Here is a 27774-nt window from a genome sequence, read left to right as displayed (position 1 = left end):
GCTTTGGGACAATCCATTCAACTTTAGTACCCAAAACAATTATGTAATAGTAAATTAACTATGTTCGCACAACCCAAAGATTCTAAAATTTCAACCGAGAGAAATTTACTTACGATACTTAGTTGACATTCATAAAAAGTATCTAATGCATTATGAGTTCGATATGTCTTGTTTAGTAGAAAAGCGGCTCTTACTTGGTCATTATCAAACAATCACTTATTCACAAATCTCGCGTGAGGCTAATAATTTTCATTTCCCATCTCATAATTTTGAATTTTGATGCTTTCAATCCGATTATATCAATTTTGTGTATTATTTGTATATAGGCCAAGAAAGTTTTAAATATCCATTGCATGGCTGCCAATGAGGTTCACATGTTTTGGTGAATGGGGCCGAACGCGGTTTCTGAGGAAGTGTAAGAGGCCCAATATCGTAAGGCCCAAACCCGCCACTTCTGTTTGTGTCATCCTTAGGCCCAATATCTTAGTCTCTTTGACCCACCAACAATTATGGGCTTGCACGACCATCTCCGGCCCGTAGATCCACAATCGTCCCAGTCACTGGTGCTGTTGACCCAGAAAGCTTTGTTTTCGACCCAAATGGGGAGGGATTGTAGACCGGCGTTCCCGACTGTAGAATTCTCAAATGGGAAGGAGATGGCCGTGGGTAGACCGAATTTGTCAGTCCTTTCTTCCCAAAGGTAGCAACATTTGTTATAATGAAGGTCATCTCCAATGAAATAGGCCCACGCCCTAGAAGGTCCTTCCAACAGGCTCACGGTTTGGACATACGATACTACATGCCCACGACCTAGGTGAATCGAACAAGTCCGTCCCATGACTTTATAGGCCCGCGGCCTAGCCATACAACACAACATGTCCACGACTCATGAGACCCCATCAGGGCCACGGACTAGAAGAGCCCAACAAGCTCATGGCATGGGCATACGACACAACATGCCCAAGACTCCCTCAAGAGTCCAACAGGCCCACGGCCTAGGCAGTAGTCGACTCAATAGGCCTATGGCCTTGACTCCTCTTTAAACCCAACTCTCCAACAAACTAGTCCAATGCCTTAAGTTCAAGCATGCGATACTCGTGACCAAGTCAAGTGCACCGCATCTATAAATACCAAGGTCCTTCTATTTTGGAGGTATTAATTGGTCTTCCTCTCTCTTTAAAGTTACTACTCTATCTAAACACTTAACCAGTTGACTAACTTGATCGTCAAAATTTTTTCGACAAGCAAAACACCGATCTTGGTTTGCTTTGTAATCCTTACAAGTTATTGGTGACCTCAATCGACATCACGTATTCAAAGTGATTGTAAATTCTCGCATCTACCATTACAATTGGGGTCCACCCCTCAATAATCTCAAGACCCAATAATTCTGAATGGACTAGGGGTCACTTTCCCCGATAAAAGGCCTAGGTGGGCATGATGGTCGGAATCAGATGTGGCCCACTTTACTTGTGTTTTCGTGGCTTAGATTTGTAGTCCAGTCCACACTCCACACATCGACTTTTCTCCACAATTTTCAGCCAGAAGTTCAAACCATTCTCATCCTCAAACCGCTCATGTGGCTCAAAGTCAATAAGGAGGCTCAAATTTCGTAATCAGTATGTCTCTCTAAGTAAGCTAGTAATGGCACATTGATATGGATCATCTCGAGAACCACGAGTAGTTCAGATAGTGTTCATGTGTGTGGTATCTCATAGAAGTTTCGAGTTTGAGTCTCTCCCATCCCTTCCTTTGTACTAAAAAAAAATACGGATCATCTTACGGTTAGAACTTGAAAACATTACGTTGCCACACATTTTAATTATATTTTGCAATGACCGTAATTATTTCACAAATATATATTGTTTTAATGTAATCAATTAATCATTAAGTGATAGTATTTTTTTAAGTTAAGAGTTGGTGAATGGTGAGTAGGACATCAATTGATTCAAATACCTTGGACGAGACATAAAATGTTTTTTGGAATACTTTAAATAAAAAAGTAAAGATACCAAAAAAAAAAAAGTATCATAAAATAGAGAGTCCTTACAAATTGCATGACATGGAATTAACAATATATAAATAATTTGTTTTGTTCTCACATACTGTCCAAACCAAAACTCCCACACAACTTTTGTAGCACCCACCTCGAGTGAGCGGGCCACAAGTTTCTCCAGTGTTAAGTTTAGTGGTAGTGAGCGAGATACAAAGCGGCGATGAGACTAAGTCTATTGTCCCATATCGCCCAACGAAAGATGTGAAATACATAATATAATATGTCAAAATTTTAAATTAGTAACAAACATTTTTCCCGGGCTCAAACTAATATGGATTAGTGCTAGACATAGGAAGAAAAAATCGTGCGAATCAATATGAGCTAACCCAAAACGAACAAAAGTGTTACTGATATGGAGGGATGGGATGTTACATCTTTCATTCTAAAATTATGTAAGAATATTCATTGTTTCTATCACATTTAATTATTAGTTATTTTTGTCCAACTTCATATGAAAATATTAAAATAATTGAAATATCTAAAATACAAATGGGCCTGAAAGAGATTTTACTATTTTAGAAAGGAAGTAGTGAAGTGTCCGTTAGTTGAGAGTAAAGCATCCAGAGTCCGGCAATAAAAGGGCCGGGCCCACAATGAATAGAGGGGGCCCACATAGCGATATAGTTGATGGGCAGCGAAGGGGGAATTTGATCTGCTGCCACGTCATACTCCTTCATGCTTCTTTCGTGAACAACATAAGGCACACTTTTAGGTCCAAATTACGATATTACCTAAGTGGGGGAATCGTAATTAAAGAGAATATGAAATATATGTTTAAAATATATTTTGAACTATTTCGGTATTTATAATGTTAGAATATAAAACATTTTAATTTTATTTTTTTAAAATCCTAAATTGGAACCCTAAAAACTAATTCTTCTTAAATATTAATTTCTAAATCACAAACTTTAATAGTCATTTTCAAACAAATAAAATCATGATTTAACATGATTTTAGAAAAAAAATTATAACAAAAAATTGGAGCCTCTTCCAACAATATAGACATATAGTTGATGGGCAGTGAAGGGGAATTTGTCAACGTATTCTCCCCAAAACTAACTATCTTAAATCATGAATTAAAATGTATTTTTAAGTATTTCGGTATTTATAAATGTTTAAAATATATTTTTAAATATTTCGGTATTTATTATATTAGAATATAATAGATTTTGAAAGAAAAATTCTAAATCCTAATTCTAACCCTAAAAACTAAATCCTAAATCTTAAATTCTAAATCTTAAACATTAATTCCTAAATCCTAAACTCTAATATGTCATTTTCAAACAAATAAAATCATGATTTGACATGATTTTAGCAAAAACTTATAATTATAATTATAGCAAAAAATTGGAGCCTCTCCCAGCAATATAGACATATTAATTTGATGAACAATGAAAGGGAATTTACTGACTTATTCTCCCCAAAATTCATTATCTTAAATCATGAATTTAAATATAATTTAAAATATTTTGATATTTATAATGTTAGAATATAATAAATTTGAATTTTTTTAAAAATCCTAAATTCTAACCCTACAAATTAAAATCTAAAATCTAAAAACTAAATCCTAAATCTTAATTCATAAATCCTAAACTCTAATTCCTAAATCCTAACAAAACCATGATTTCGTTGACGTGCCTTTCAACAACCTCGACGACTGGGCGATTCGTAATAAAGAGAATGTAAAGGGGCATTCTTTTATTGTCAAATAACTAAATAACAGAATAAATAGAATCTCTGAACGTTGTTCGGAAGAAAAAAAAATGGCTCTAACAAGAAGCAGCATCCGCAGCAAGCTCCCTAGGCTCGTTCTCGCAGCTCTATGGGGCTCCCGATCGAATGGGCCGATGTGGCGGCGCCAGTTCTCCTCCGCCACAGCAGCAGCGAGCGAGGTGGAGGCGGTCAATTCGAGGCGCGTGGGTTTGGAGTTGTTCGGAGGAGTTAAGGAGTACGAGGATTACAGGAGGTCTCTCTATGGAGAAATCACGCACAAGGCCCTTCTTGTCGATGCTGCTGGTACTCTCCTCGTTCCTTCCCAACCTATGGCCCAGGTACTGACACAGAGACCCACACACGGCTGCATGTATTACGCTTGTTGATTTTTGGGCTTTTGCTTGAATTTTTGTGGGTGATTTTCTTTGTTCGTGTTTAATTCTTTAATCCGTGATTTTTTTTTGTTTCGGTTTTGAGATGTATGTGGTTTGTTTTCGCTCATCTTTCTGTTTCTATGTCTCTGTAATTACTCACATTTGTAGATTTGATTTTCTGATTCTTTTTTGTATAACTGGTTGTAGATTTATAAACAAATTGGTGAGAAGTATGGAGTTGATTACTCCGAGGATGAGATATTGAACAGATACAGATGGGCATATGGGCAACCTTGGGGCCGATCACGACTAAGGTTCGCTCCTTTATGTTTACCTTCTTTTAGTCTATTAGTCTCAAGTTCTTTATCATTTGATAAAGGAAGTTGTTTTGGGATTTTTTTTTATTGATGTGGGTTTATCTTTTTATCTTCCTAAGAAGAGAATGAGGGATCCGATTTAATAGTTCTAACTTGCAATGAATTTATTGGGTTCACTGAAGCTTAGATTTTTACATTTATCTTAATAGAAGCATTGAGACTTTACCAGATTTTCCTTACCATCTAACATTTGATTTATTACTTACAAGTTTGATACAGGGTTGTAATAAAACCGTATAGTACAAGGTTAATCGTTTGTGAAAGATATACATGATGAATCTGTGAATACTATGGCCTAAACTCTGGTAGTGAAAGGGTAGGCTGGGCAGAAATTACATATTAGAAGCTACTTCTTCTAAATAGTTATGTAATATGTAGGTAGGTTGCTTTTTGAACATATCTTTAGTGTGAACTTCGCTATAGGAATGGTGACCTTATTGCTTTCACATGTTAGTATTTCGATTTTTTTTTAATTTAGTTCAATGATATAAGTATTGCATTCATTTTTATTACAGATATGTGAATGATGGGAGACCATTCTGGCAATTCATAGTCAGTTCATCCACAGGCTGTTCAGATTCTCAGTACTTTGAAGAACTTTATCACTACTATACCACCAACAAGGTTGGTTAATCATCCATGCTGCTAATGGTGTTGGTATTATTTTGTGATTTAACTTGGAAGCGTAGATTTTCTCATTGTTTGAACTTTCGACTAATGTTTCTATCTCAAGGCTTGGCACCTCTGCGATCCTGAAGCTGAGAAAGTATTCAAGTCTCTAAGAAAAGCAGGTGTAAAGTTGGCTGTTGTGTCAAATTTTGATACTCGCCTGAGAACTGTATTGCGGGCTTTAAATTGTGAGCATTGGTTTGATGCTGTGGCAGTTTCAGCAGAAGTATGTAAATCTGTTTTTCTTCCCTTGTTTTCTCATTTTACCTTGTCTTTGTTTGGGTTAATGGGTGGGGGCATTATGTATAATTATATGTCTACATAGTTTTGGTCAATCATTTGTATGCATACAGATTTTGGATCTTTTGCTTCCGAATCTTTCTTGCGTAATGAAAATACTAAGTATGTATGGCCACACGGCCCACCCACACCAACAAGTTTCAGATCTTCTTTCAACCAAAAAGAAAGGAGATTCTTTTCTGTTTGTTTTCACATGTTGCCCTTGGAACATTGGTGAACTTCAGCCTGATCGTTAGTACCTCAATTGACCTTCGTTCTATTGACATTAAAAGATAAAATCCTAAGTTCACAAACTTTTTTTTTTTTTAAATAAAAAAACCACTTTTTGTTTCTCTCATTATCGTTGAAATGATTGTATTAATGCCCCTACTGGTTTGTGCATCTGTTTTTCAAAGACCATCTTTGCATATGCCATCGATGATCATTTTGTTTCTCCCCTGGGGGCTGGGTCTGTCTAAGCAGGTGGCAGCTGAGAAGCCAAATCCAACAATATTCCTGAAAGCTTGTGAGTTATTAGGAGTAAACCCTGAGGATGCTGTACATGTAGGGGATGATCGCAGAAACGATATATGGGGTGCCAGAGATGCTGGTTGTGATGCTTGGCTTTGGGGAAGTGATGTTCACTCTTTCAAGGAGGTATGTGGTTGAATTTCAATCAAAGACAATAAAATAAGGTCCATTAGGCCATATATGGAGACCTTTAGTGCAATCGCTCCCTTTCACTTCCATTTAGTAAAATCATAATAAGCATTTGTCATCAATTAATCACACACATCTGATATCATCTGCAATACTGTTCCGGAGCGTAAAACACATGAAAATGTATTTTGAAGTTAATAATCGTTCTCAAAATTTCTGCAGGTTGCTGAACGAATTGGGGTCAAGGTCTGAGACAACTTACCTCACACAATAACCACCTATGTACAGGTCCCTTTAAGCTTTTTGTAAGAGGTTGTGTATATTCTTAGGGGTTTTAGTCTCTTAATATTCAGGCACGAGGCTATAACTAGTTCGATCCTAAGACTCATAGATGTAGTAACATGTAATGAGATGAATACCTTCCCTTTTTCTGTTCCAGACAGTTCATCTCTCTTTTGAATTAATGCTATTCCTCCTTTCCCCAAGTTGTGTTATCTTGTGCTTCAAAATTTTGGCTTTAGCTCAATAGATATGGTTGAATAGTGAAAGAGGCATGTGATGAATGGATTCAATACTTCCATATTTTCTTAAAAAGAGTGTAAATTTTTTTTGTAAGCCTGAGTTTGTTGGACGGCATTGTGTTGTGTTTATCACCAATAATGTGAAATTGATCCCTACTTGTTGCTTGTTCCTGATGGTATCTATACTGTTAAAATCTTTGGAATGGATTGCATTGTTATTGGGTATGGTGGAATGGTGCTGATGTGCTGTGTTCTGGTATTGGATTTGCTTTTTATCTGATTCAATGATGCTGAAATGAATGAAATGTAACACAAGAGGGATTGTCATGATTCCCAGCCAAAGGAAAAAGAGATGCGCGGCTCTTTATATAAAAGGAAGGGATAAGTATGGGCTTCAAAAAGGAAGGGATAAGTATTGGGAAAGTCCATATGTTTTCAGGAAATTTTTTTTTTTAGAAACTATAATTTTTGGCAAAAGGATACTTTTCATCCCTCAACTATTGGTCATGTTTTATTTACGTCCTTCAGCTTTTTTTTTTCTCTCCCCCTTTTTCATCCCCCAACTATGGGAAGGTACCCTATTTGTCTCTCAAACAAATCTAACGATAAAAAAATCCAACGTGGGATCTTATTGTTCGTCATATTATATTTCTTCGGCATGCCATGTAAGTATTTCCAACCTCGATCTCACTTGAATGACGAAAATGATATTTTTTAATAGTTGAGGGATGAAAATGAAGGGAAAAAAAGTTTCGGGATAAAAATGAAACTCATCCCATAGTTAAGGGACAAAAGGTGCATTTTTGTCTATCATTTTTTCGGGCTAAACAAGCCCTTTCCCTTTGATTTTGACATGATTTTGATATGGTGTTAAATATATAACATGATTTTTTCCCTTTTTTCTTTAAAAATTTGTACTTCACACAAAAATTCAATTAAACGTTATATTTTAAAGTTGGTCAAACGAACCCTTGATTCGAAACGAAACAAAAGCAAAATTGATCCATGAACACTGTTACAAACTTTCAAAAATTATCGAAACACACTAATCCTCAATTCATGCATCACATGAGATATTTATTGATTATGAACACAGATGTAGGACTACGACCCCTATTTCAGAGACTATTGAGTAAACATCTAACATTGTGAGTGAGTTTAAAATGGAGGTAAAAAATTAGAGCACGAAACATATTTATTGATCTATCCATAAGTCACGAGAGAATAAGAGATGGTAGGTCTTTATTAAAAGGAAAAGTGGGAAACGAAAGGTCAATTGATCCTTCCATTCAACTAGGGTTCCAACAAAAAATATGAAAATTTTATTGTATAACGGTTTATTTTTTTAAACCCTAGACCAGAAGCCTAGACGGAAAAGGCTTTATATATTAGGCGGGAAAGTGATGCGAAAAAATCAAAAACCCCAATTAGGATTTGGAGTTCCGGGGACTGCAATCCGCGCTATCTCCTCACTTCCCTCAGAAGATCTGAAGAGAACTGATGGAGAGGATATATGTGACTGTACGAGCAAGGCCACTCCCTCAGGAAGACGCTAATTGCAGCCCCTGGAGAATCTCTGGCAACTCGATTTCTGTACCAAATTCCTCTTCCAAGTTTGAATTTGGTACTCTTTCTGTTCCTCCATAATCCGATGCAAATACCATAATACTTCGTTATTTGTAAAGAAATTTCGTTCTTACTCGTTTTTCTGCTATGTAGATAGGGTTTTTGGAGAAGATTGCAAGACTGCGGAGGTTTATGAAGCTCGCACCAGGGATATTGTTTCTGCCGCGGTCCGTGGTTTCAATGGTATGCGTAATTACAGTCGAATTACAGCTAAATAGTGCTGAAATCCTTTTTTAAACCCTCTTATTGCATTGCATCTACTACATTATTTAATGGAGTGCCATACTGTTAATTTTTAAACTTATTTGAATTTTGTTAACTGATTGAGAATGAATTTAATTGATTCAATGTGTATGTAATATGGAATTTCCTGGACCATTTATTTTCTTACATGTTAAAAACATTTTTTATGCCTCTATTGACGAACTCAAATTATAAATAGCCATTGGCGCCATCATGGGTTGAAGCTAGGTGGGTTAATGCATGTTCAGTGAATCGTTGATGAAATCTTATTATTTTCTATTGTCATGTCACAAGAGATACATTAACATGGTTCGGCTTTCATACTGTTCGCACTTTTTTGAAGTAAAATGGAAGTATGGTTGCTTACTAGTTACTACCTTGTAGGCACAGTTTTTGCTTATGGACAAACTAATAGCGGCAAAACGCACACCATGCGGGGCTCAGCTACTGAACCGGGTGTCATCCCACTTGCTGTGCACGAGTTATTTGAGACTATACAAGAGGTATTTATCTCTGACTTTGTAGTTGTTGTGCACTAGGTCTAGCACTTAAATAACTCCCTCCCCTGTGCATTCCTAGTATAATATTTCTGTTGCATGTTGGTAAAACATTGGCATTAGAAGTATACATTGGATATTTAAAGAAACCTAGCTAAGTTTAAACTACTGGTGAATGTTTAAAGTAGTGGTTACTGTTTTTTTTATACCAAGCATAGATCATAGAGCTTGTCCTGGTAGGAACCAGTTTATTTTGCTTGTGTAGTAGATCGGTTAAATTATCTGTTTAAAATGCTCGAGTTTTATACACAAGCTTACTTGGCAGTTTTGTTTGATATTCATTGCTTATTTGCCTGGGCATTGATCCAGATCCAACTCTTCTAGGATTCAGCGAAATAATCTTGATCCCTCCAGCTTCTGCTAGTTGCTATTTTCAGACAACGCTAACATGAAAAATGCAGTTCATATTCAAATTTTTTTTGCTTGGATTGCATGCATATATCTATTTATTTCTGTACATAATTATGCTTTCTTGTCCTTTAGGATGTGGACCGTGAGTTTCTTTTGCGGATGTCCTATATGGAGATTTACAATGAAGAGATAAATGATTTGTTGGCTCCTGAACATAGGAAACTGCAGATTCACGAAAGTCTGGAGGTACTAAATTTTTATATATGGTGTAACTTTTTTTTTCCTCTACTCAATGTACACTGACATTCTTTCTGGTCCCCTTTTGTAGAGGGGGATATATGTAGCTGGTTTGCGAGAAGAAATTGTTGCCTCTCCTCAGCAAGTTCTTGATCTCATGCAGTTTGGAGAATGTAATTCTCTATGGCTCTATTTCCTTGACCTTTTATTTTCTCTTAGGCATTGGTAACAGGATTATTCTATTAGCTTAACAGAGTTTTCTGAAGCAGCTCACTTCTTCCTCTTTAATGATTTTAGATGGCATGTCAATGACGTTGAAATATGAAGTATTTTATCTGGTACAAATTTACATGTAGAAATTTGAGACAACTCAAATTTTAAAATTCTATGCCTTTGTGGTTCCTACGCTTTCTCTCTTTATCTTTACATGTCAACCTTTCTCTCTGTCCTCTTTTCTTTGGAATTTTTCTATAGTTTTCAAACTCCTCCCACCTGGCCCTCTTTTTCTCTTCCTTCCAATCCTCTCCCTTATAATTCTTGATGGGACTTGGTTCTAATACATATCTTAACCTCTCCTTATTCCTTTTGCTACAAAAGAAAGGTGCTAGGAAATTGTGGAATTGATGTACTCTCTTTATCTCTCTACTGTCAATCAATTTGACGTCTATCTTCTGTTTGGTTTATCAGAATTTGAATGATTAAATTTTTTATCTAATATTTCAGCTCATCGCCATATTGGAGAGACGAATATGAACCTTTACAGTAGCAGGTCACACACTATATTCCGCATGGTAAAATTAATTCTTGTATTTTTCTTAGCCGGAGAGTTTTGTTATATGTTTCATCTGTCTTACGGACTTTGCTGCATAGATAGTTGAGAGTCGGGACAGAAATGAAGCTGAAGATATTGGCAATTCTTGTGATGCGGTCCGTGTTTCAGTTTTGGTATGGAATCAGCCAAGTATTAATCTTCATTTTTTTTTTTGGTTGTTTCAATATATCTTTACTATGTTTTTATCATCATGTCATCTTTTCGGTTCATGCCGCTGGCCTTCTATTTTCCTAGTTTATCTTTTTTTCCACCTTGATCTTGGTTCTTGATTAAATTTTGTTCCTAGAATTTGGTGGACCTAGCCGGTTCAGAACGTGCTGCAAAAACTGGTGCAGAAGGTGTTCGGCTCAAAGAGGGATCACACATTAATAAAAGCCTGATGACACTGGGAACTGTGATAAAGAAATTAAGTGAAGGTGCTGAAAGCCAAGGGTAAGTTTTAAAATAGTTTTAGGACGTGAGAGGAATTATCGCCCTGGACTTAAGTGACTATTTAACATCATTAATTAATTGATACAGGAGTCATGTCCCATATCGAGATAGTAAACTTACACGAATTTTGCAGCCTTCATTGGGTGGAAATGCAAATACAGCCATAATTTGTAATATCACTCTGGCACAGGTATAAACTCATTGGTGCTCTGCTTGATTGATGTATTTGAATGTATGTGTGTGAGCATGTATTTACACAAGCAACCACTTGATATTAATATAATTAGGTGGAAACATGCTGCTATAGTCAAAATATGTTTGTTTACGTTACGAAAAGGTCATGCGGTTGCCATACTAAATTCCATACAATTTTTGACAACATGCCATTTATCTGTCTTCTGAGCTGAATCCTGTGTAGACACAATTTTTGAAAAGGAATTTAGTGAATTAAGGATGGCGTTCTGTACAATGGTCCATGAAAAACTTTCATCACATATGCCGCAAAGCTTCTCTGATTAATGATTTTTCTTTTGTTTGCTAAGAATACTGTGGTTTATCATCTGGATTATTGTCAGTCCCCATGTCTTATCACATCTATTTAATGGCAGATTCATGCAGATGAGACTAAAAGCAGTCTTCAGTTTGCAAGTAGAGCATTACGTGTCACAAATTGTGCTCGTGTGAATGAGGTTTCCCTCTATTCAGCTTACACTTTTGAAATGTTCTCGTGCTTTCTGTTTCTTCCTTCAGATTATGTTTAAATGCTTCTTTCAAGGTGTTCTATAACCGCCTCTCTATTTTGCATGTGAAAACCCATCCGATCGTTTGCAAGTTGTGTATTGTGTTTTTACTTAATCAACACTTGATCCTCGTTCTTCACCCCAGATTCTTACTGATGCTGCTTTGTTAAAGCGTCAAAAAAAAGAAATTGAGGAGCTTCGAGCCAAATTGCAGGTTGGTCTATTTGTAACGATAGATTTACTCATTCATATGAGTTATCTTAAAATTATCCGTCTTCCTAGTTTTGAATTGTACTCGATAGATTCTCTCATTCATATGAGTTATCTTAAAATGATCCGTCTTGCTAGTTTTGAATTGTACTCATCCTTCATTTCAATTTAGGGCTCTCATTCGGAACATTTGGAAGAAGAGATTCTCAATCTGCGGAACACATTGTTACAGGTTTGATATAGTTCTTTATATTTTCCATAGTCTTTAGGAGAATGTGTCGGCAAATTAGTGGAGTTGCAAAACTGCCTGGCAGTCTGAATTGGAAAGGGAACGTATAACTTTGGAGCTGGAAGAGGAAAAGAGAGCCCAGGCTGAACGTGAGAAGGTGCTGCAAGAGCAAGCCAAGAAAATAAAAAACTTGAGCTCCATGGTGCTGTATTCAAATATGGATGAGAATCGTGAGCAGTATAAAAAGGTTCAAGCAATGTCTCGTCTTACTTTATTCTTAATGCATTGTATCACATTTTATTTTGTTTTGCAGATGAAATTTATTTTCCTGTACTTCTATTAATGGTTGGTCTGTTCCATAGTTTCCTTGCAAGTTTGTCTGTACTTGTTCTTCATGTTGGGTGGTCTATTAATTTCATAAGAAATCATGCTTGGTGAGTCTAGGCTAAACATTTGCAGTGGATTTTAAAGTAACATTTACTTTCTGCTACTTGATGTTGTTATTGACAATCTACATAAATTACTTTCAGCAATTACACTTTGCACCCTGCTCGTTGCTTTGAGATAAAACTACTTCATTTTTATTTTATCAAAATATAATTGCATTTGATGCTCTCCTTTTGCTTTTACTGCTATATCTATGACTGCAAAGCTTTTCATTCCATGCCACCCCACAGTTGTTTGTTTGCTCTGCAGGGGAAAAGGAGGGATACGTGGTGCCCTGGTAATCTTTCACGAGAGAATCTTCAAGAGGTACCTTTTTTCTTCTTAACACTTGCGTGTTGGATTATTTACCCTAGTTTAAAACATTTAAAGTTGTTAGAAAATATATATAATTGATATGAAATGCCCCAAACCAACAAGTTAACTTCATATTAACATGGTATAGGAGCAGGAGGTCTTGGGTTTAAACTTTAGCTTCTGCAATTTGAACCCCTCAATTTATTGTTGCCCCAAGAGAAGAATATGAGAAATTGTATATTGTATATTCATATTGTGAAACTGCACATTATATAGTTACATTGAGAGCCCTAAATTAGGAAAACCGAATCAATCAAATCAACCTAATTCTAGGAAACTAAATCAAAGGGAATATTTACAACCCATAATTACAGGAAACGTAATATTCAACGTAATATTCTCTCCTAATTTCAACACTCCCCCTCAAGCTGGTGCAAAGAGATTGACGAGACCCAGCTTGACTAGAGATGTCTTAAGTAAAGAAGGACCTATCGGTTTGGTAAACATGTCCGCAGTCTGAGCCGATGAAGGAACAAAGCTAGGAGTGATAATGCCCGCTCGAACTTTTTCCCGAATGAAATGGATATCAACTTCTATATGCTTAGTTCGTTCGTGGAGAACTGAGTCGGATGACAGCATGATGGCAGACTTGTTATCACAAAATAAAGTAGACGAGCCTGTTACAGAAATACCTAGTTCTGTGAGGAGAGAACGAAGCCACATGATTTCGCATGTACCATGAGCCATGGCACGATATTCTGATTCAGCTGATGACCGAGAAACAACCGCTTGCTTCTTACTTTTCCATGATATAAGATGATTACCCCGGAAAGTACAAAAGCCGGAGGTAGAACGTCTGTCACTTAAGGAACCCGCATAATCAGCATCGGTGTAGCCCGAGAGATCAGACGGTATATAGCATGAGAGACTGGATGGTGGACATGACATCTTTCCAGAAGTATAGAACAATCCGAGACCAGGACAAGATTTGAGATAACTGAGAATGTGATAAACAACATCCAAATGTGAAGTACGTGGAGAGTGCATGTATTGACTAACAATACTAACAGCAAATGTAATATCTGGTCTCGTGTTTGTCAGGTAAATAAGGCGTCCCACAAGACGCTGATACACAGATGGATCTGGCAAACAATCTCCTGAATCTGGTGACAATTTCAGGTTAGGAATCATAGGAGTAGAGGCAGGTTTACAACCAAGCATACCAGTATCTTGTAGAAGATCAAGAACATATTTTCTCTGGGATAGAGATATACCACGGCGAGAACGAGCAACCTCAATACCAAGAAAATACCGGAGAGGACCCAAATCCTTAATGTCAAAGGATTTTCTGAGGTCTTCCTTTACCTGAACAATACCTGGGGAGTCGTTTCCAGTAATAAGGATGTCATCAACATAAACTGAGATGATAATACATTTGCCCTGAGATAGGCGACGAATGAAACATGTATGATCCGAATGACATCGAACAAACCCCATAGTAAGCACAACTTCACTGAAGCGACCGAACCATGCCCGGGGAGATTGCTTAAGGCCATAAAGAGATTTCCGGAGAAGGCACACTTTGCCCGAATACTCCCCCTGGCCACGAAAACCTGGTGGAGGATCCATGTAGATAGTCTCAGAAAGGTCCCCATTAAGGAATGCATTTTTAACATCCATCTGATGCAGAGGCCAAGAATATGTAGCAGCCAGAGAAATGAGGAGACGAACTGTAGTAAGTTTCGCAACTGGAGCAAAAGTGGCGCCAAAATCTTTGCCGGGAATTTGGGTGAAGCCTTTGGCCACAAGACGAGCCTTATAGCGATCAACGGAACCATCAGCCAAATACTTTATAGTGAACACCCACTTACAACCAACAGTGGTCTCATTAGAAGGAAGATCAACAAGGTCCCAAGTATGATTACGCTGGAGGGCATCCATCTCTGCTTCCATGGCAAGGACCCACTTAGGATTCTGGAGAGCGGAGTGGACTGAGCGAGGGATAAAGTCGGAGTCAAGCTGGCCAAGAAAGGTCTTATAGGAATCTGAAAAACAATGATAAGACAAATACTTGGCAATGGGATGGTCAGTACTACTCGTAAATCCAAAACGAGAAGGGGGACGACGATCACGAGTAGGGTAACGAGGGGCAGAAACAGGAGAAAGGGAAGTACCTGATTCCGGAGAAGATGTTGGCTGAGGGTCAGGAGCAGACGGACGTCGAGTATAGACCTGATCAAAGGGAACAAGAGGTGGTGCACTATGAGGAGATGTGGAATTAGGAGAAGGAGAAGGTGAAGGAGAGGAAGATTCAGGTAACAGAAGCGGTCGTGGAGGCGGTGAGTGATCTGGAATGGGTAGAGAAGGCTCCACGATCGGTTCTGATTTGAGAGGACTACCTGAGAAAAAAGGAACAGTTTCCAAAAAAGTGACATCCAAGGAGTTATAAAAGCGACGAGAAACAGGATCATAACATCGATAGCCCTTGGACATAGAAGAATACCCGACAAAAATACAGCGAATGGCTTTATCATCAAGTTTAGTGCGGGAGGGACTGCGATTTTGAACAAAGCATGTACATCCAAACACACGAGGAAGAAGTGGAAACAAAGTAGTACCTGATTGAAGGACATGAAGGGGTGCCATGCCCTGAAGTGCACGACTCGGAGTACGGTTAATAAGGTATGTGGCAGTAAGAACAGCCAAGTGCCAGAAGGTTTTGGGAACATTCATTCCTCGAAGAAGACACCGAACGACCGACATGATGTGACGGTTCTTACGTTCCGCTACACCATTTTGTTCAGGTGTGTAGGGGCACGTGAGTTGTTGAAGGATCCCATTTTGAGCAAGCTGAGTTCGAAATTCATTGGTGAGATATTCACCACCATTGTCAGATCGAATGGCACGGACAACAATATTGTACTGAGTTTTAACCATATGGAGAAAATTAGTGAAATGAGAAAAGACTTCAGATTTGTTCTTCATAAGATAAACCCAAGTACAACGAGTGTAGTCATCAATAAAAGTGACATAATAACGATATTGTGAAAAAGATGTAGTGGGAGAAGGTCCCCAAACATCAGAATGAACAAGATCAAATGCTGCAGGAGAACGATGCATGCGAGGAATATAGGAAGTGCGAGTATGCTTGGACAATTCACAAACTTCACAATGAAATTTAAAATTTGTGCACGCTTTATTCAAAGGCGGAAAAAGCCAACATAGATATTGAAAGTTTGCATGGCCCAAACGAGCATGCCACAAATCTAAAGTAGAAAGTGAAAAAACAGAGGAAGATAAAGTAGATGAATCTAAAACTGGTAGTGCGGAAGCTTGAAGACTAGAGAATGAGACATCAGATGATGTTGGCTCCCCAAAGTAGTAGAGACCGTCATGCTCAAACCCCCTTCCAAAAATCTTCTTCGTAGTCAGGTCCTGTAGAAAGCAACGGTCAGATAAGAAAACAACAGCACAATTTAGGGACTTGGCAAGTCGATTGACAGAAAGGAGATTATATGCGAATTTGGGAACATAGAAAACAGAGGAAAGAGTAATATCGGGTGACAAACGAGCAGTGCCCTGACTATGAATGGGAAGTGAAGTCCCATCAGCAATACAGACAGATTGGTTAACAGGAGTAACAGGAGAAGTGAAGGTAGAAAGCTTACCAGTCATGTGGTTGTTAGCCCCGGAGTCCAAAATCCAAGTGGGATTGTCTGACTTACCATGGAAAGCAGTAGGAGTACCTGCAGCCAAGACAGCTGATGAACCAGACGATGATGAGGAGACAGCACCCAACTGTAACTGTAGCTGAGCAATCTGTGACTGGAGATGGCTCAAGTCTGGTGAAGGAGAATCATGATCAATCGCAGCAAGAGCACCAGTGCGATGAGCACTTCGATTACGGCCGCCACCTCGGCTACCTCCACGGCCACCACCCCGGGTACGAGTAAATTGTTGTTTTAACTCAGGGTGAAGTTCAAAACAACGATCAATAAAGTGGCCCAACTTATGACAGTGCTGGCAATAAGGACGGTTACTGGAAGGGGCAGCAAACGCCATCTGATCAGGAACAACAAGAGAATCCATGGTCCTAGAAGAAGGCGGTGCAATACGACGCCTCCGCTCATCACCATCGACAGTGGCAAAGGCCTCATACAACGGAGGTAGAGGTGATGTGTTGAGGATTTGAGCACGAAGAGCCTCATACTCGGGTTTCAAACCCATCAAGAATTGATATGTATGACGACGATCAAGTCGCTTAGCCTCGACTGCAGCATCATTAGGGAAATCACTGAGAGGCTCATACTGGGCAAGTTCCTCCCAGCGAGTCTGGAGATACCCGAAGAAATCGGCTATTGAGAGTCCTAGGGCTGCCTGAGAAGCATGAGAAACTTCCTGATGAAGCTCAAATATCCGAGAGTCACACTGCGCATGAGCATACATATTATTCAACGCAGTCCACAAGCCATAGACGGTGTCATTATACATGACCATATTATAAATCCGATCCTCCATGGAGTTGAACATCCATCCAAGAATAACACAGTTGTCAGCCTCCCACTCATCAAAAGTAGGATCAAAGGCATTCGGTCTTGGATTTTTGTCAAATAGCCATTTCGATTTCCGTTTTCCACCAAGATAAAGCCGGAGAGACCGAGCCCAAGCATGAAAATTCTTACCATTCAACAGAGCACTGGTGACCCTTTGAGCAGGGTGTGATGGATTGAGGGATAAATCGGGACGAGAGGTCTGAGGGATTGCCATGACTGGGCCCACATTTTTGTCCTTATCCAAAGCTGCCATGTGAAGATTGAAGCAAGCGGAACGTCGCTGGACAGAAACACACGCAAAGATAGACAGCAGCAGTGAACAGTGCAGTGAACAGTGAACAGTGGGGAAGATGAACAGTTCCGATGAACAGTGCAACAGTACAGATGAAGTATCGAGGAATTGTCTGAATAGTGACGATGAACAGTGCCGATGACTAGTACCGTGAATAGTACCGTCAACGGTGATGATAAAGAAAACCCTAAGGCTCCGATACCAAGAAGAATATGAGAAATTGTATATTGTATATTCATATTGTGAAACTGCACATTATATAGTTACATTGAGAGCCCTAAATTAGGAAAACCGAATCAATCAAATCAACCTAATTCTAGGAAACTAAATCAAAGGGAATATTTACAACCCATAATTACAGGAAACGTAATATTCAACGTAATATTCTCTCCTAATTTCAACACCAAGTGTGGGCCGTGAGAGCCTCTAGTGTTGGGCCTCGTTCGTTGTGCACGTGTTGGGCCGTCGGAGTTGTCCAACCCACACGTGAGGGGGAGTGTTAAAAAATATATATGAAACTCCCCAAACCAACAAGTTAACTAATATTAACAAAATTCATCTGTTTCTGATATATTTAACTGCGCTTACACTATAAATTCTTTCTTTAGCTTTCTATACCAGCGCTTGTGCATGTGTACATGTGTGTGTTGAGTTGAATTTGACTAATATTTGTGGCATTACCCAATTTGGAGTTTTCAGAGATTATATTCATGATTAAAAAAATGTATGAATTGTACATATGGCAACTAGAGGGTATCACTAATGCAGGCTCATGTGTATAGCATATATTTCTAAAGAGTCGAGTTGGTTTGACAGAGAGCAGGATTTCCTTAAGAAGTTAGTTTTCTAGATGCCTTGCATGTGTTGGATGCTACTTGTTTCACCAGTTAGTAGGGAGAAACTTCCTTTAAGGCATTCACATTTAGTTCCCCAAAGTTGCTGTTTCTGAGATCCATGTCTATTTGTCTATACTAAGTTAAGTCATTCCAGCATCAATTTATCACTTGTGGGTATCTATCATTGTGATGAGAGATATTCTGGCCTATGATTTTTAGAGGCAAATATCCTTCAAAAAGCGTTCTGCAGCTGATCTTGTGCTTTGGTCTGTAACTATTTAGCTGCCAACATTAGACATGCATAGCATTTTAAAGATAAAAAAACTTCCAGAACTTCCTTTTGATCAGGAAACATATTATTAATCTGCCAATTTTTCTATTGGCTAAATTGAGAAGTCCAAATTTCAGGGCACTGCAAGGGCATGAGGTGCATTAGAGAAGAAAAAAAGTTGACTACAAAGGACATAGTACTTGTAAAGCTGAGTGTGTTCAAGATTTTTTCAACCTGAACTCTTTTTATACAAGTTGGTTTTACTATGTAACTTTCTTGCCTGTTTCTGGCTCTCTAAATTAGATAATACTGCTGCAAGCAATTTTAATTGTTGGAATATGTAATAGTTTGAGATTCTTGGATGAAAGCTAATGCTTTTTGCCTTATTTTAGGTGTATTCCAATGCACAATCTAGGGCTTCTACTGTGAAATCCACAAGAGTTGACCACGATGTGGGACCTCTTGTTCCTTTTGAAAAATTGGTAAATGAAAATGAAGTTGTGGATGACCGTTCTAAGCCATGTAAAGATGAGAACAATGATGTGGCAAGAGACTGCACTCTCCCTGATCCTCATGCCTTATTGCATGTAACAAACAGGAGGAAAGCACCCCCTCGGAAGAAAGGATCCCCCGTGGTTTGTATCATTTCTTTTCCTATATCTCTTCTATCTCTGAACTTCTAACACCCTAACATGTGTTATCTCTCAGGATGAGAATGAATTAGCAGAAACGCAAGCAGAATATGAGGATCTGCTTCTAAAACATGAAACTGAGGTTGTTATACTTTCTTTTCTTTTCTGTTCCTCTAGCTAGTAATACAATCCGGTCATATTTATTCCTTTTTTTCTTTATGCAGAGAACTATGGGTGAATTACAAAATGACTTTTTAATGAGGCAGCTAGCGGAGGTTGCTTTATCTGACCGTGTCATTCACAATGAATGCTCTATGTGTACTGCCAATAGAAGCAACATTTATGCTGACAACAGCATCAGCTTGAGGGAGTCTGAGGCTATTTTTGTAATCAAACAACTGCAAGAAAAGGTCTGTGTGGCTTCTTTTGCTTATTAATATCCCTTTTTCTTCCATTTTCTGGAATATCACTGTTTAGATAATGGAGTTTAAGATGTTTTCTTTGGTTTGCAAATACTTGTTGTTTATGTTGTTTTCTTTTTTTTTTCGTAGATCAAATTGTTGGAGTTGGAATCATCCTCTAGCCAGCAAAATCTGGACAATATTGTTAAGCTAGCAACAGAACAGAATATATGTGCAAAGGAGAAGCTTGAAGAGGTAACCTCAGTCATTGGCCATTTTGCTGTGTAGTTTATTTTGTGCTAGGTTTCATTTTTGTGTTCCTTCTGAATGGAGATCCTGAACCCTCCACAGATGAATTTCACTGGTAACAAGTCATGTATAAATATGTAATCAGTTAGTAACATGGGGTTTGGGTTATTAAAATTTCTGTTTGCTAAGTTTTATCCTTTTCTTTCTGCATTTGGGTTCGAATATCAACACACAATTAATGGAAAAGATGTCTTATTGACTGCAAAATAATATCCTACACAGATTTATGAAGCATTAATTATGAAACTTTTTTCGTAGATGCCATATTTAATATTGTTGTTATGACAAGTAGTAGCTTTTCCATGGGGTATTTGCTTTCTTGCTCTACCATGGGGTTTTTGCTTTCTTGCTCTACCATGGGGTTTGAACTTTGAGGTCTCATCCAATCTTGTATTAGCAATGCATTATTACCCTCAGCATACTGTTCTTAGTCCTTCCTTCGTTATTATCTTGCAGATTAACAAATCATGGAATCAGTACTATTCATTTAGTTGTTTTAAGCTTATTTGAAGCCGTTGCTCCTTTTTTTACTCAAACTTTTTTCCTTGTTATTTATGTCCTTAAGCCATTTTTAAAATTATCAATTGATATATATGCTGTAATATTAGCTCCATGAAGAGCTTCAAAATGCACGGGATGAGGCCAAAATTGTTCACGAGCAACTTGCTTCTAGTGAGTCTACTGGAAGAATGAATGTATGCATCTTCTACCTGTCTTAATCTCCATGGAGATTTTTTTTAATGTCTTTCTTGTTTATGTTACTATCATTTATGTTCATTGTTTTGGAAGCTTTTTCACTAAAAGCATATTTGCTGTCACACTTGTTCTGATTTTTAGTCATTTCATTGCCAGCTTAATCTTGACTCTTGTGTTGAGCTTTCAACGGAGGTGGAAAATATAATTTTTGAAGTTCAGAGCTCAAAAGAAGTTCTAGAGAGTGTCACTTCATTTGAGCACGAGGTTTTCCAGAGTCTTTCTGCAATATCTAATGTGTTTGTTGTGAGTACTCTGACAACAATTTGCAATGACTACCCCTGCTTCCAGGCATTTTTGTGTTTCAGAACAAATACTGTTACTGTTGTCATTGTGCTTATATTATATAAATGTATCTTGCACTTGGGATTGTTTTTTCTACTTTATAACGTTCCATTGTATAATAGTTAATACATGTAATGCAGGATATCAGAGCTTTGTTGCACCAGATATCTAAGGAACACAAGTTAGTTATCAACGATCAGGAAAAATTGCACCTTTGCATGAGGCAGAAAATTACTGAACTGGAGAACGAGAAGGTGTGGTCAATGGTCATCTCAACATTTTGAAGAATTAGATAATACCACTCTCTTATTGTATGGAAAAAAGATTGACTTCTACTGGTACTTTAATTGCAGCTTGTTTTGTACAATCAATCTGTTGACTTCCAAAAACAAATGGACGACCTAAGACTAAATGCTCAAAGTCTTGAGGGATCCCTGAAAGTAAGGGTTCTTTATTTGATTCTTTTGTTTCGATATGCATTGCATTTGTCAGGAAATTCCCTATTCTGACTTGTTTAATTATTGAAGTCACTTTCCGACCAACAAAACATGGAAGAGGGGGAATTACGTTCTTATATTCAGATTCTTGAAAATGAGATATCATGTTTATCATCCAGTTCCCTGGCTAAGGAGAAGGAAAGTGTGAGAAGAGATCTGGAGAAAGTTAAAATAAAACTGAAAGAAACTGAGTCGAAGCTTAAGAATGCCAGTCAGGAGAAGACAAAACTTGAGGTTTCATATTATGTCTATTGCTTTACATATCAAACTTTCTTTGCTGATGCAAGTTATCTTCTGCCACTGACATATTTTAACTTGTTCAGGGTGAAAAAGCATATGCTGAAAAGGAGATAAAACGACTGCAAGGCGAAAGAACTCTTCTTGAACGTGATATTTGCAAACGTGAGTCACTTGCTGGTAGAAGGCGTGACTCAGTTATTGACAAGAGTTCAAAAGGTTTTGACCCAAAAAAGGCCAAGGGCCCTGGAGTGCTTTTCGAACAGACAATGCAGGTAATAGTAATAGTTATATTTAGCGCCCGTAGCTCTGTGTATTAAAAGAATAATAGGCAATCAGATTCTTTGTACGAAATTATTTATGCAATTACTGAGTAGTTTGGTGGGCAGAGTTATCAATTGATGCTACTCCTACTTTAGATTTAATAATCTCATTTCTCATCCTATCTTTTTTTGTGTGGCTACACATCCAATGAAGCATTCACATTTCTGTTACATGCATTTTTTTGGATTTATTGTGCGATGAGAACACAAAACTAAAAAAGAAATGTAATATTTCAGAATCTTGGAAGCTGCATTCTTCTGATTAGAACTCTGAAGCATATGACTTTGTGAACAGCACTTTGCAACTTATTAACTGGAATTGCCCTTTCTCAGCTACTTTTCTTTGAGAGACCATTCGGTTGGATGAGACGAAATTGACAATTTTGAGATACTTTACTGCCTCAGTGGAGAAGCATTTACTGATTTGTTGATCGTATTTAGGGTTTAGAATTCATGTCTTATGAAACCTTATAAGGACCTTTTAGTCAGAAAAAAAGCCACTACACAAGGAAAGGTTTAGGAAGCAACGATACAGCTCTTTGTAACACATGAGGCTTGGTACTTTTTGTTGAACACAGGACGGTTCAAGGATACTATACAGCTGGAGATATATGTAGTATTGATGATAGCTTATGCTGTTATACATCATTCTGAGGGACATCATGTTTGCATGAATTGTTCTATGATTGCAATCTTGCATTTTGATATTTTTTATTTTCTTTCCTTTGAAGGAACTTTTTGGCATATGGGCACCATTGTGATATCATATTACATTGAGATAACTTTATGTGAAATTTTATCTCTTGTTTTCATTCAGCTTAGCACACCTGTGTGGCTGTGTCCTCAAGGTCTCTTTTGCTTGGAATAATTCTCCCCACCCCAAACCTAATATTTGTCTTGCAAAGGACTATAATTTTATAGCATGTTGCAACTTCAGTTCTGATATATCTTTCCCTCAATTATATTCTCCTGCCTTTTTCTATTGTTCAGGAAGATTATAGAAAGTTAGAAGTTCTTGCTTTTGAAATGGAGACACATATTGCTTCTCTGGAAGATGCATTAGCAGCTGCATCCAAGGAGAAGGAAGAAGTTATATACAGAAATGAAGGTTTGGCCTTAGAGTTGGAAGTCATGTCCGAGAAGTTAAACGTATCAAACTCAGAACTGAAATTGTTGCAGGAAGACATTTCAAGACTTGTAAGTTCTGCTGTATCATAATCTTTGCAATTCTTTGGCTACATGGATATCAAATTTATGATTGATTAATGTGCATTCTTGGTCTAACTATTCTGATCTGGCACCTTATTCTCTCTCTGTATCCAGAGACTCAGGCTGGAAGAATCTAAATCTGAACAAGAAAAAATGGAAAGCTCAATCAAGTCATTGGTAGAAGAAAAGGAACTTTTGGCAATGGTTGTCATTTTAGTTGTGAATGAAATTTCCTTGCGTTACTTTTATTGGGATAGTGTTGTTACTTGTTACCCTATTTTATATTTGGTTTTGCAGAACCTCACTGATTCACTTTTGGAAATGGAGGAGGAGAAGGCCATTTGGTCTGCTAAGGAGAAAGCTTCTGTTGAAACCATAGAACTGAAAGTAAAGCTGGACAATGAGGAGATCAAGATGTTAACTACAGGAATGTCAGAGGTAAATGGCACCTCATAAGAAATCTAAAGAGTTAACCTGAGTTTATCCAAAAGTAGATGTCACTGTTCTTTTATCCTTTTTTAGTTTGCAGTCCTTTTTTTAGTAGATGGCACTGATTATATTTTGCAATCTGCAGTGTGCTTCTTTGGCATACATGTGTTTCTTATTGAGCTTGTTTCCCAAGGAGAAATTAAGATGCATGAAAGAGGACTATTGTGTCCTTTTGTTTTATTCCTACAAATATACAGGTGAACATGTGGCCCAGTGGTAGAGTTGCAGGGGTGCAACCTAAAGGTGACATGTTCAATTCCTAGTTCACATATTATGTGGGGGTAAGTTTAGCATACATCTTGCTTGTATTCGACCCTGCCCACTGCGGAAGCCTTGTGCACGGGAGTTCTTTACCCTTTTTTATACTGAAACTTTAGCTTTCTAGCATTCAATATGTGACCCGTTTTCTATCAGTTCACTATCAACAATTCAACATATAAGTAGTAGTTGTCTTGCCCAATCGAATTACATATTTAGCCGGACTATTATCTTGTTACATTTGTCTAGGTTTAGAGTATTTGTTGCTCTCAACTTTCAATATTGTGGGCGAAGTTTGCTCTGAGAATTTGTGAAGATAAGCCAACAAAAAAGATTTTGACAATTGTTGGACAGAACTTCTTGAAAATTTTCGTGACATAGGTTCTATACTTCTATTTAGCATTCCTTCTGCCACTTTCTGGAATAAAAATTGACTCATGAAGCATGTTTAGGGAATTGTATGTTATGTTTTTTCGTGCATAAATACCTTTTATTATGTGAAATGATCTTGCTTCTACGAAACTAGAGAATAATTCAAACATCGTAATATTTTACTAAATGCGTTTTGGGTATAGTCGGTGAAATGATCTAATGAAAGGGATGAAGGATACTAAACAACCGAAAAATATCGAGCATGAGTGATGCCGTGTATATCTGAATATAAGCTATCCTAGTTACTAGCATTGCAGTCTTGCCTTAAATCCTGTTGAATGGCCCTTATCTGAGTTATAGTTATACCTTCTTTTTCCTACGCTGGTGTTGTCCATACGTTTAAGTAAATATCTTAATTATGTCTGTGCATGTCACGTGGATTCATTTCTTAAAAGTGTGATATAGAGTAGTTTGAAAATATGTCTGCTTCTTTTTCAAGTATCAAGCTTAATCAAATTAATTATGGAAAATTCTCAAATTTTAGGTGAAAAACGAATTAGAGTCATGTAAGGCAGAATGCAAAGTTCTCAGAGAAAGACTGACGTGTGCCGAGGAAAATGAAAAATTGGACAGGAAAAGCAGGTTCATCTTTTTGCTTTATGAATACATGGTTGTACTTTTTGCTTTATGATTATCCTTTATGACAAATGGCAACAAGCAGAGTGGTTGGGAGATATTTTGACCTTTCTTTCAGTTTTGAACTACGGAGAACTTTTGGGTGATTCGTTTTGCTGAGGTTCTGGTAGTTATTTGTGGATCTTTAACTCAAACATAATATAAGGGCCTGGAAGTCATAGAATTTGTGGAATATATCATTTGTTGTTAGGCAATCATGTGACCCACTAGTAGAGTTGCAGTGGTGCAACTTAGAGGTCACAAGTTCAATTCCTATAGTCTCTCCACATATTATATAGAGGTAAGGTCTGCGTACATCCTGCTTGAATCCGATCCCGCCCATTGTGAAAGCTTTGTGCACAAGAGTTGTTTATCTTGACCTTTATATCATCTGTTGTCAACAGTGCTAGTGGATTGTTGGGAAGTTTAATGGAAGATGTTGAACTTTGAGTTAAAATGAAATTTCACATGTTCCTTGTCCATTTCTTTCGAATATATTGGTTGATAGCTTTCTACTGATCTTATTTTATGAAGATATGATCCATTGCCCCATATCCACTGCTCCATGAAGATAATTCCTCGTTCATTGCAAGTTATTTTCACTTTTCATTTTCAATTTTGCTGTCATAGCTTCTTCTTCTTTTTTATTTTTTATTAATGTCATAGTTATCTATTATTAGATCCATCACCCTCTTTCAATTGTTGCTGTAGTGTGGAGAAATCCTTGGAGATTGATCGGCTAAAAAATGAACAGAAAATGGCCGATGGTGAGGGCAGGGAAGCTCAGGACGTCAGTTTTCTCTCTGTTTATTTGTGCTAAATTTTTTGGTTTATGAATAAACACAGCAATGGCTTGCCGCTTGCCTGCACTGAAAATTTAACATCCTTTTCTCTTCAGATGTTGAAGTCAAATGTACAGACACTTTCTTTCCAGCTTCATCAGTCTCAAGAGGAAGCGGATATACTTCGGAAGGAGCTGAGTTTCCTCAGTGAAGAACGAGAAAATTTGTTGGCTCAAGTTAGAGAGTTTGATAAAGGAACAGAACAATCAAATGACATTCAGGTTTTTTCATTAAATGCAATATCATGAAGAAGAAACTAATATGTAAAATGAAATGTGAAATTTGCGATATTTTATCTTCAGCTGATTTGATTTTCATGTTTGTCAATGACATTATTTTTACAGAATCTTCAAAACCAGCTTTTCATTATGACAAATGAAAGGGATAAGCTAATGTTTCAGATTGGAGATCTGCAAAGCCATGTAGCCGAAATAGAAGTTATGAAAAAAAATTGTGATAACATGGTATGTTAATCAGAAGTTCAATTTTCTATTTTTCTATTTACGATTCTCTGATGCCTTGTCGATAACTTCACTGCCAGTTAGTAGAGGCCCAAATTCAAGTTGAGGAACAGGTGAGGAGAATTTCCAGGTTGGAAGTCAAGATGCACAATGTAAGTGCCCATTAACCAGCATTGCATGTTCATGTGTGGTTATCAGTTCTCATAAAAAAGAAAAATAGAATATACATTTTGAAGCATTTTCTTTTGTTGTTTGCATAAAAGATTATTTCATTATCAAACTATCGAAGGAACAATATGCATATTGTGTTGATGATGGAAGACATCCCCTCCTAACAGGAAACGTGTGATGGAGTAATGTACTGTAATTTTATGCAGAAGCCTATTCACTAGAACATTGCTAAGTGACCAGTTAAATGCAGCTAATTACTTGTGAACAAACTTTCACTGAGAGTCCTTTTCGCTGACTATGGTTTATCTTGTATGTGTCACAAATTCCTTCTTATACGAACAGGATGAAGTGAACAACAATAAGGAGAAGGCAAAGCTTAGAATGAGACTCCGAGGGACACAGGCGAGCTTAGATGCCCATCGTTACAGATACAAGGAAGCAATAAACGAGTCGGTTTTAATGAACAGAAAATTTGAGGAGGCTTCAAGGAATTTAAAGGACCAGTTGGCATCCTACGGAATTGAGGTCCTGAACCTCAAGAAGCAGCTTGCTTCTGTGAAAGGGCTGAAGGGTACTGAATGATGGAGGCAATACATCCCTTCTTCAGGTATTTTTGGTATTTGATGTGCAGAGTTGCTGCCGAATATTAGGTACGCCCATAACTGATCTTTTGAGAGATTTTTATACAGCTAGACAGTATAGAACTATAGATGTACTAATGGGCGTTTGGGGAAATTGCTGTAATGTTTTAACTGATCTTACAATACAAATTGTATTATGCACAAAAATGGTCATAGCGATCTCTTTTAACAGAAGACTTGGCATAGTGGGCACTGAATATGTAAATTAATTCGTCTTACTTTTTGCTCAATTAGAGATTCTTGTGGAAGTAATGTAGGAATTTGTGATCATATTGTGATTGCATTTTGGTTCTGAGATGATTAATATAAAAATTTGCCTTTATAACGAGAAACCACTCAACACAGCTTATCATTTGAATAGCTGAGTGCCTGAGTGGATGAAAAATCTCTGAAGGCCAAACACTCCACATCATGTTGGCG

The 27774-nt window shown here is 37.6% G+C and overlaps 3 protein-coding genes across 6 annotated transcripts; 2 read left to right on the top strand and 1 right to left on the bottom strand.

Annotated features, from left to right (window-relative positions):
- Nucleotides 1-3805: 3805 nt before the first annotated feature.
- Nucleotides 3806-6613, top strand: LOC119998423 (haloacid dehalogenase-like hydrolase domain-containing protein 3). The gene is made up of 6 exons (XM_038845753.1): nt 3806-4107; nt 4351-4457; nt 5036-5144; nt 5254-5415; nt 5952-6125; nt 6351-6613. The coding sequence occupies exons 1-6, from the start codon at nt 3820-3822 to the stop codon at nt 6378-6380; spliced, it is 870 nt and encodes a 289-aa protein (XP_038701681.1). The 5' UTR covers nt 3806-3819; the 3' UTR covers nt 6381-6613.
- A 1283-nt stretch (nt 6614-7896) lies between these two features.
- On the top strand, nt 7897-27638 carry LOC119998798 (kinesin-like protein KIN-7O). Of its 3 annotated transcripts, XM_038846235.1 has the most exons (34): nt 7897-8273; nt 8369-8458; nt 8903-9021; nt 9559-9672; nt 9755-9836; nt 10387-10454; nt 10534-10608; nt 10782-10927; nt 11015-11117; nt 11536-11616; nt 11813-11881; nt 12050-12109; nt 12192-12353; nt 12803-12859; nt 19192-19434; nt 19508-19573; nt 19656-19841; nt 19983-20087; nt 20750-20836; nt 20994-21140; nt 21320-21433; nt 21533-21619; nt 21707-21910; nt 22000-22188; nt 23227-23433; nt 23560-23649; nt 23743-23883; nt 25109-25206; nt 25951-26029; nt 26138-26229; nt 26269-26302; nt 26426-26545; nt 26623-26694; nt 27056-27637. In XM_038846235.1, the coding sequence occupies exons 1-34, from the start codon at nt 8150-8152 to the stop codon at nt 27293-27295; spliced, it is 3951 nt and encodes a 1316-aa protein (XP_038702163.1). In that variant the 5' UTR covers nt 7897-8149; the 3' UTR covers nt 27296-27637. The 3 variants fall into 3 exon arrangements, with proteins under 3 accessions (XP_038702163.1, XP_038702162.1, XP_038702165.1); XM_038846234.1 differs by having other exon boundaries at nt 26138-26302; XM_038846237.1 differs by lacking the exon at nt 20750-20836 and having other exon boundaries at nt 26138-26302; nt 27056-27638.
- LOC119998800 lies at nt 16113-17705 on the bottom strand. 2 transcript variants are annotated; one of them, XM_038846238.1, is made up of 2 exons: nt 16516-17705; nt 16113-16282 (listed from the first exon to the last, which is right to left on the bottom strand). In XM_038846238.1, the coding sequence occupies exons 1-2, from the start codon at nt 17651-17653 to the stop codon at nt 16245-16247; spliced, it is 1176 nt and encodes a 391-aa protein (XP_038702166.1). In that variant the 5' UTR covers nt 17654-17705; the 3' UTR covers nt 16113-16244. The 2 variants fall into 2 exon arrangements, with proteins under 2 accessions (XP_038702166.1, XP_038702167.1); XM_038846239.1 differs by having other exon boundaries at nt 16729-17705.
- Nucleotides 27639-27774: the final 136 nt, after the last annotated feature.

Source organism: Tripterygium wilfordii, chromosome 5 (assembly GCF_013401445.1).
Source record: "Tripterygium wilfordii isolate XIE 37 chromosome 5, ASM1340144v1, whole genome shotgun sequence".
NCBI lineage: Eukaryota > Viridiplantae > Streptophyta > Magnoliopsida > Celastrales > Celastraceae > Tripterygium > Tripterygium wilfordii.
The sequence above is the reverse complement of the archived record's forward strand: the minus strand, read 5'-3'. Positions and strand labels throughout refer to the sequence as shown.

What these genes read in the sequence shown, in the direction of transcription:
- LOC119998798 (XM_038846234.1), top strand. Translation starts at nt 8,150, where the DNA reads ATGGAGAGGATATATGTGACTGTACGAGCAAGGCCACTCCCTCAGGAA. An exon ending in AGATTCACGAAAGTCTGGAG is followed by an intron (nt 9,673 to 9,754) that starts GTACTAAATTTT and finishes CCCCTTTTGTAG; the next exon opens with AGGGGGATATATGTAGCTGG. An exon ending in CGGTCCGTGTTTCAGTTTTG is followed by an intron (nt 10,609 to 10,781) that starts GTATGGAATCAG and finishes TTTTGTTCCTAG; the next exon opens with AATTTGGTGGACCTAGCCGG.
- LOC119998423 (XM_038845753.1), top strand. Translation starts at nt 3,820, where the DNA reads ATGGCTCTAACAAGAAGCAGCATCCGCAGCAAGCTCCCTAGGCTCGTT. An exon ending in CTTCCCAACCTATGGCCCAG is followed by an intron (nt 4,108 to 4,350) that starts GTACTGACACAG and finishes AACTGGTTGTAG; the next exon opens with ATTTATAAACAAATTGGTGA. An exon ending in CTGTGGCAGTTTCAGCAGAA is followed by an intron (nt 5,416 to 5,951) that starts GTATGTAAATCT and finishes CTGTCTAAGCAG; the next exon opens with GTGGCAGCTGAGAAGCCAAA.
- LOC119998800 (XM_038846238.1), bottom strand. Translation starts at nt 17,653, where the DNA reads ATGGCAGCTTTGGATAAGGACAAAAATGTGGGCCCAGTCATGGCAATC. An exon ending in GGCTAACAACCACATGACTG is followed by an intron (nt 16,283 to 16,515) that starts GTAAGCTTTCTA and finishes TGCTTTCTACAG; the next exon opens with GACCTGACTACGAAGAAGAT.